The sequence below is a fragment of the Buceros rhinoceros genome, unplaced genomic scaffold (assembly GCF_000710305.1).
Source record: "Buceros rhinoceros silvestris isolate BGI_N320 unplaced genomic scaffold, ASM71030v1 scaffold10217, whole genome shotgun sequence".
Taxonomy (NCBI): Eukaryota; Metazoa; Chordata; class Aves; order Bucerotiformes; family Bucerotidae; genus Buceros; species Buceros rhinoceros.
The window spans coordinates 12,270-21,351 of record NW_010420440.1 but is presented as its reverse complement, the minus strand read 5'-3'; the positions used below and the strand labels follow the sequence as shown (position 1 = coordinate 21,351).

General features: G+C 42.1%; 1 protein-coding gene across 1 annotated transcript in view; it reads right to left on the bottom strand.

The window, feature by feature from the left end:
* ATG4C (autophagy related 4C, cysteine peptidase) overlaps positions 1–9,082 on the bottom strand; it is a 19,832-nt gene that overhangs the window by 1,088 nt on the left and 9,662 nt on the right. The window contains exons 7-9 of the mRNA XM_010139310.1: positions 6,761–6,839; positions 6,013–6,089; positions 1,743–1,862 (exon numbers count right to left, since the gene is read on the bottom strand). Of these exons, the coding sequence (XP_010137612.1) occupies positions 1,743–1,862; positions 6,013–6,089; positions 6,761–6,839 (276 nt within the window). The remainder of the gene's footprint in view (positions 1–1,742; positions 1,863–6,012; positions 6,090–6,760; positions 6,840–9,082) is intronic.

Below are 9,082 nucleotides of genomic sequence, written 5' to 3'. Positions count from 1 at the left end.
CTGCCCTCCGGGATCTGCCATGTGGTGTGCAGAAGCCAGACCATGGTATTTGTGCTGGAAGCACAAGCAAGTGCACAGCCAGTTGGTAAATCCGTCCTTCTCAAGTCTGGACGCGCTTCCACTTCTCCTTCATCTAGCGGCTCTTTAATTCCAGGTTGCTATTGAACTAGTTAACATCAGCTGCCCAACTAACAAGTACAGAAACCAGGGTTGACTTGGGACGTGATGTGGATGGAGTCTGACCAACCACTCCACCTGGGCCCTGGATTTCAAAGCCCTAATTTCTCTGTCACTGAATATATGGCTCCTAAGGTTTACCCTCAAGTAACAAAAGCTGAATCTTTTCTCCTACCTCTTACTACCCACAAAAGCAGCAAGAACCTTAATTTTTTAGTCTAACCTGTGAATGGCACACGGGGAGTACAAGGTCCTTGATAGTGCAAGAGCTGCCACACTCAAAGGGAAAAATTACAAAAGAGCAGGAAAAACACAAAGGATGTGAATGAAGGATTGAAAGATCATAGAAAGTTTCTCACATTGTATTTGTACCCAAACTCTGCTCTACTTTCAAACTTACTGTGTCTGAAATATATTTATATAAAATAATGTCTCTAATATTACTGTATCTAAAATACCAGGATTTAGATCAAACACAAGTATTTTCACAACATATGCTCAGAAAAAGAAATTAACTTAATCTCAAACTTGAAAGAAAAGGAAAAAGGAGAACGGGAACTTCCAAAGCAACTGATTTTGTAATTTCGGTTTTTTTAGTGTGTCACATTTTTTCTTATGCATCAAACAACAGGAAAACATGGAAGAACAGAAACTTGACCATTTAAACTTTCGATATATCCATTGCTTAGGAACTTCTACTTCTCTAAATCTATTTTCTGCCCATCTGTGTAAGAATCAAAGAAACAACTGCAGCAACGATCAAGATCTACCAAAGCCTGTATACAGAATTCAGTTTAAAAACGCTTTCTTTGGCTATAACGCTAATACCACTTCACAGGACATTCTAAATTCTGTACAAACATTCCTTCTTTGCACTGTGGTGGCAACTGCCATGGTTTGAATATTTACACTCTGACCATCTCCTGCTGCTGCAGGAGACTTTTTTAAAATCGCAAACCACAGTTGTTTGCTCCCACAGCTAGCAGAATGTACTCATAATGCTGTATTTCATACACTCACAGGCTGTAATAATCACGGGGGGAAAAACGTCCAGGACTTTGGACCTAAATGAATGTACACCAGTGTTTTTGTCACGGCAGGATATGATCAGATAGATTTGCTGGGTGATACTGCTCCACAGACTTCAAAACGCTGGACTGTTTATGCTACCAAGAAGTAATACCCAATTTTGGCTGGACCAAATAGCTCCATGCAAAGACCCTGTTTCCAAAGCCCTCCCGGTCCCCGGGGCTGGGCAGGGCTGGCCGCAGCCACCACAGTCCTGAATCACGACATTCCCATTTCACGAGTGCCACCTCGTGGGCCTGCTGGTGCCAGCCCGGCCCCAGGCCAGCAGCCTGCTCCTGACAGACCCTCTGCCTCTCCCAGCCCAGCCCGGGCTCTACCAACACGCAAATCCCAAGGAAATGAAAAGCAAGCTGGATTTCTCATGATGACAAAGGCAGCAATAACCACCAAGAAAAGGACGATGCCTGTGCAGCTGATTCTCCCCCGATCCATACTCAGCAACACCCCCCCGGTCCGGCTGAGGAATTGACTCCTACCTTTGTTATTTCTTCGGAAGCCTTCTCAAAGTCCTGCACAGTCCTACAGTAAAATCCTATCGTGCAGCTCGGATCCATTTTTTTGAACGACATCTTTTTGGGAGAAGGACAGTGGAATGACTGCAAGTTTTGAGATTAAAAAACATGAAAGACAGTCAAGGCTGAGAATGGCACAGAGCAGCACATTTACTTTTTTCCCCACCAACAGCTTTACCATACAGTCCCCTGTGTCACTCGAATTAAAAACCAGCACACACTTTTGAAGTCCTTTCTTCCAAGCCCCCTGCCAACATTCAAGTAATTCCCCTCTTCTCCACACATATAAACCCTCCTGCTGTTTACGCCGTATTCACCCAACTTGCACACACCACCACGTCAGTCTGAAACCTGTCACAGCTCTGCCACTGTGAGCGGTACTTTATGAATATTCCCAAGGCAGAGGAGGTGAATGCTCTCCTGCAAATTGAATTTGTAACAGCTTTTGCACTGTCTCACAATTACTGCTTTACTGCCGCCACCCGTTGCCCCTTTCCCTCCCCCAGCCTCTATAAAAGAGACATAACGGAATAAACCAACCTCATGCATTTTCCTGTAGTAAACGAAATGCGTTAAAAACCCCACAAAAGCCACCACAGCAAAATCACATTACAATAATCCACAAGTAGGAAAAAACCCCAAACAACATGCCCTGGTTTATAAATGTTTTTTTCCTACCAGGAAATCTCTTCTCATGACAGATGACGCTGTGCTAGAAGAAACAACAGCTACAAACCCCCTTCCCCACACTCCTCCTTCACAGTTCACGAGAGGAAGGATGAGTGTGTATTATCCACCCTGATTCTGTGTCTGTGTTTATTACAGGAACTGCAGTTTTGGTGGAGCTCGTGGTCTCGTAACTGAAATTACTTCATCACCAATGGCTGTCTCATGCAGGTAATCCTCTATTCCGCTTCTAACATGCAGGACTACGTCGTCATCTACCTCTAGTAAATCACTGCTATTCCTGCCACAGCAGCTCCGTAGCAAATGCTCACACACCGCATCTGCACCGCGCTGCAACACAGGCACTGATGTGCGGAAACGCGGAGTTTGTTTCTCATGAACTTCCCCCAGCACTCCACACTCTCCAGCCAATACTCTGTGCCATTCCCTTCCACACTTGCCCGTAAGCTGTCTGCAGCTCCCAGCTGGGCTGGCACCACGCGGGTTAGTGCAGGACTGGGACAGCTCGCTCACACAGCAGGAACAGCAGGGCAGAGCTACACAGGAGATTCTTACACCACCACCACGGTGCTCCCTCTGTAAAGGAGAACTAACTGCTACCATCTAACTGGGCTACAGCAATCCCAACCAGTCTGTAGCTTGTTTTTTCCAGTGGAAAAGTCAATCGACAGCAGATGACAGCAGCAGTTACCTGATCTGAAAGGATCTGTCAGTGAAACAGTTTGACATATTGAGGTATATTATTTTTTACTCGTGGTTGCAAATCTGAGAGGTGTTTCTATTAAACCACTGCTAAAAATTACAAGCAGAGATGAGTCATGCTATTTCTATGAGACTGATTTTAGTCACTGTTTTTTCTCCTAATTCTGTTCCAATTTCATACGCAGAAAATGTATTTTGAATATTCATTCCAGAGTCAAACACAGCATCCTGCTTCCTTACAAGTCACATTTCCGCAACAACACCGTGACTGCAGCCGTGCCGTGCTGCTCCAGGCAGGAGTCCTCACATTGCACAAATCACTGTACAACACAGAGAACTGGGCAGGCTTTTTTTTCCCCACTCCTCCAAACAAATGGATTCTGGAAGCCAATACAGAGTGGATTGATTTCCAACTTATTCTGGACAATTTGTCAATTTTGAAAATACTCCCTACAGATAAATCTAACAAGCAACTATCCACACTAAGAAAGCAATTTCTGTTTACTTTTGACATTTCTGGACAAAGATATAATACTGTTAAATGCACTCAGCATTAAGTTGCAATCTATTTTCCGTCTGCAGAAAAGCATTAGGATGCGATCAAGCCAAGCTGGCAGCTCACGTACCTTCGAAATCCATTTTAAAACCTTAGCACTATTTGGAAATTCGCATTAATGCCAGTCTGCAGCACAATCTGAGGGATTAGTCATGGAAACAAACACCCCAAAAATGTGTATTTTTTGTAGCCTGGCCGCTGAGCTACCGCGTGACCTTAAGGAAGTCACTTTGACTCTGCTTCTTTGCGCCCTTTCCATCTTTTGCCTGGCTTACCCGATTACCCTGTAAAATCTTGAGTGAAGGTGCTGTATTTTACTACAGTTATTAGCATAAAGGGGACAAGGATCTTGGTTATCATCTCTGGCTGCTGCCACAATACAAATAGAGAGAGCCAAGACTCACCAACTCTTCTTCCAAATACCTCAACAGGGTAAATCTAAAGGCATCTTTAAAAATTATGGAAGTTTCTGTCTAGTGTATTTTTGGATAAATTTTGCTGCTATGTTGCTTTTCTCAATCCAGGACCTTCTCATTTTCTAGAAAATCTGATACTTCTGCATTACGTCATGCTAATTAAAGTGTCTTGTTAAGCATAAATACTGAAAAATATTTAGTGTTTGCTTCAAGTCAGCCCTGGGATTTGACATTAGCCCCATCTAAGCCCTTGGATATATACGTAAGTACTTTTCCTCAATACTAGTTGATGATGTTTTGATTAAGGTATTGTGATCAACTTCAGCGTATGGTAACAGAGCTTCCTTCCACACTGGCAAGACCATTGCAGATCACCCCCCTGTTCTCAGCTGAAGGTAACTCTTGGGTGCTACAGAAACCAGAAGATCCCTAACTTCATTACACACTGTTTCAGTCACATTCTAAGCGTAAGCACGGAATTTAAGATCACCTACGCAGTTCCTTGGGTGGGAGTTTAAGAGCTGCATATGACTCACTTCTACCATTTATTTCTACACAAAGTAGCTGCTTCTTTGGAGGTGGTGGATATCATCCACACTCCTCTTTCTTATTTCAGTGCAGCGTGTTGCTCCTGAAGCTGTGTCTCCACGTTTAGAAGTCCTCAGCTTCACTGAACACAGTGGCATGAGGAACCACTACTAATAACCCACTCTGTTCTAGAGCAGTTGATGCTGTCCTCAGCAGAGGATGATGCACCCAGGCAGTGTTCCTACCCTGAGTGAAGAGTTGCTGTGAGGAGGAAGTAACTTCACGTGGCAGTTGGACACAACATCAAGAAGGAGTTTGTATGGATGACACCGAGTTCTGCTGTGGGTACTGTGGCTATTGAACACTTACTTCTGCAACTGATAATGTTTTCACATGGTACTTGTAAATTGAGTTCTTTAATAACATCCTTTAGCTCCACCTATTTACAATCCAAGTTATTTGGCAAGAGGTTAAAGAGAAGGGAAAACACTACTGTAAAAAACTAGGCATTTTCAGGCATAGCCCAAAAAGACGCCTTCGCCACATCTACTTGCACCCAGAAAGTCGTGGTCTAGAAAGGGGTCGGGGGAAAGAAAGAACAAACATAGCACCTTCACCTTCAGACCTGTCAGATCCCGAGAAACCACTAAGCCACAAAACCAGCTCAACTAAAAATAATAGAAGTTGTTAAAAGAGTTCAGAAGCCTTCAGTAAATTTCACCTGGTCAAGCCCAAACCTCACAAAAATTTCCACCTGTATGAAGCTAAAAAAGTGACCTGCAAAGTTGTCAGGAGCAAAAGTTACATTTAAAAGGATAACCACCTACTTCAATATACAAATATTACACACTCCTGGATAAAGAAGCAGCAGGCAAACCTACAAAACTCTGGTTCCAGCCTGGCAACAGGCTCCTACTATTGAAAACCGCATAACTTCTCCCCATGATGTTGATTCCAGCTCGAGTTTAAAATAAAAATAAAATAAAATTGACCAAAAAGACAAAGCAACAAAACCAAATCGATATAATTATGGTTTAAATACTCCACATATTGTCTGTTTTCTTTGATGGAGAATTACTTAAATGAAGTGTTCATCTATTTTTGAGGTTTTTCTGAACATTAAAAGCAAACAGATGAAGATTAATGAAGTAAAAATTAAAACCTCATATTGAGTTTTTAACCTCTGGTCATTTTTGTTGATTATAGGCCTATAAAGAAGGGCAGAACTTTGATAAATAACACGTAACTGTAAAGCCATAAAGATGCAGCTAGCCAGAACATCACTAAATAATTAGTGTTTGATTCATATGGGAAGAAAACAGTGCCAGGTCTATATCCACACTACCTCAAGAGGGAAATCCTTTATGCTGACATCTACAAAAGATTGGCAGTAATGAGGATCCATGTAAATCAAACTGTCATCTACAAGGACAAAACAGAAGACAAGTAATTCAAAAAACACCTTATTATTACACTGCTTACAATCCAATTTCTATGCAGAACAGCTCAAAGAAAAAAAAAAAAAAAAGCCGGTAAGTAACTGCTTGCCAGGCTGATATTCATTGACTGAAGCATAGGTTTTTGCAGGACAGATTAACTTTTGCATAATCAAATATGCTTGTATAAGCAGAATTTTTATAAAGTGATGAGACTGTCATTTAATTTTTGGTGATAAAATTACTTTTACAAACACACAATTATATTCGGGAGTTTGCGTATGAAAAATGTATTGTGCTCCTTCATCCTGACAGCGAGGATATATTGCTTGTCATTTAGGCATCAACTACCACCACTTAAACTAGTAAAAAGTAAATACGTAAATAAGAACTGCCAGATAGCAACAGCAAATGCTCAAGTTCGGTGAAACAGATAAATTATGCCTTGTTTATGCAACAAAGGAAATTAAATGTACATTTTACAGAATCCAATTACTCTGTGGGGTAAATGACAAACGACTGGACTTGGGTAGATATGATGAATTAATAAGGTACCCATTTTGCTATTTTAATCATGCTATTTCCCACTGGTTCGATATTAACTTCCTAACTCCTACAGAAAAATATGCAAGAGACATAACGTATTAAAACACTAACCTTGAAATCCAGCAAAGTAATACGACTGCTTGGGTTTGCCACCAATAATGCCAACGCAATACTCGAGGCTTAAAATTCCCTACAACAAGAACATTAAATAATTAGGACAGTGTTAAACAGAGTAAGTATTTAACTGAATTAAAAGCTTTACTGTTTTCAAGCAAATAGCTTTTTTTTCCCCCCCTTTTTTTTAAAGACTGACTTGGTGACTTCCTGGGGCTTGACTCAATTTTTTGAAGCTTATGGCTGACCCAAAAGAAAACGTACCACCAGATATTCCAGCAAAAGTCCTCCCTTTCCTTGAGAAACCCATACACAGGCTGCATCATTTTTGGGGAGGAGACAAAACATAATGTCATACAAGCTGAGCATGGGTCGCTTAGTCAAAAGGTATCAAAGACTGTGGATTTACAGTGTTCATATACATTTACATTCTGTGGTCCTGGGGACTCTCTTCTTTTTGCATTCAACTGTCTAGAGCGTTAACTTTTGCATCAAGGGAGAAATGCCAGTTGAAGCAAGAGTAATTACAAGATACAGCTCTAAAAACAGCAGCTCAAGATACGGGAGGAGAGAGAGACGCAACAGACAAGCCCCATAAATCTTACTGGATGTTGACTCTGAGGGTAGAGGAATTGGAGCCATCAGTACGTAGCTACTTGGAGATCAAAGAGACACTGCAAATACATCTCATGGGATTTAAAGAGGGACGTGGAGCGAAATATAGGAATCGTTTCAGTGTGGAGCTGTAAAGGAAGAAATACCCTCCTCCAGACATGGCAAAGCGAGGAGCCACCAAGGACAGAACGAGTTGGGATAGGAGCCGTGGGCTACAGTCACACCAGTGCTGCCAGCGCATTTCTGCTCACCCAGGCTGACAGGAGTTGGGTCCTGTAACCCACGTGTCTGTCCTAGCACACAAACCTAGCACACACATCGTAACATAACACAACGTTGATTCTATGGATGTACCTTCCAGTGCTGGGGGAAAGGATTTACCTGTATACTTGCAATTTTGCCCAGGTCAGAACATTGCAGTAGTTTGACTGAAATCCCTCTATCGCCCACAAGCTCTGCAGTCACAGACAGCGGACACCAAAAAAATCCCCCTTGATCGTCTCTCTATTAAAAGTACCTAGCAAAGGGATGGACGAAGGCAGGGAGGACTTTTCTCCCTTTCCTTTCAACATATTTCTACTCTCCTCGCTCTCAGGAGATGAGGTTCTGTTTCTTAGCAGGAGTTCCGTGAACATTCACTCTTGGCTTAATACAGTTCTCCATCAGTTATCCCACCAGCTCCAGTGGGAGCTGCATTTTGCCAACACCAAGCTCTTTGGAAAGCTGAGCCTAACTATTCCAACGCAACTGAAGCCCAAGACCATTAAATACTCTGAAAACTGAACAGCCTTTAAACATCCATAAATCACAGTGGTTTTCTTGTGGCACCAGGGTCCAAGAATTTGGACGCTGGCCCAAACTGAGAGAGCAATCCAGACGACTTATCCGTGGAGCTGAAGTGAAATCTCCATTAGCTGGCAGTCACATCTATATCCTCTCCTCTAAGAGATGAACCATTAAAAGTATAACCATTACATTATCATTGTATAAGGAGGGAAAACTTCTCTCAGCAAAATGATGGATATTTTACGTAGTAATAAGACCAAAGCTCCTCGAGACAAAATTTTCTCTGCTTCGACAATGACAAAGTAATGTCACATAACAAAAACTATGGTACCCCTTACCTGGGACACTAACAAAGTCGGTTTCGGCATGGGATGCATGATTAAAAGGAAGTGCTGCGTATTTAAAATACGAATGAGAAGGCTTTTTAGAAAAGCTCCTCGATGGCTGAGCGCTACAGAGACAGATCAGAGGCCAGGGCTGAAAGAGCTAAGGAGGAACATCCTCTGCCAGTGAGACAAAGAAGGAGCAAAGCTACTTAGAATAATGAATAACGGTTTAATCTATGGGAATTTTCTTGTAAGAGTGAATTATAAAAAATTTATCAATTTTCATCCATAAATATAAAACCCCTTGTAAAAATTACCTCTTGTACTACATTCTAAAATCTGCATTTTTAACTTAAACCCAGGCCCCAAGAAATTTAGTCACTTCTTGTGCCCAGTCAAGCTAGAGACTGGAGTGACTAATCTAGGCAATTGAAAGCCCTCTTATCACAGTCTCCATCATAACACACTGCAGAAAGCGGCACCCGGCTCGCTAAATGAGCAGCTGAAACCACCCCAGTAAAGCCGGGAAACAAGGAAACCAAGATAACATGACTGTGCTATGAACCCATGCCACATGAACGTGTTCTACCCT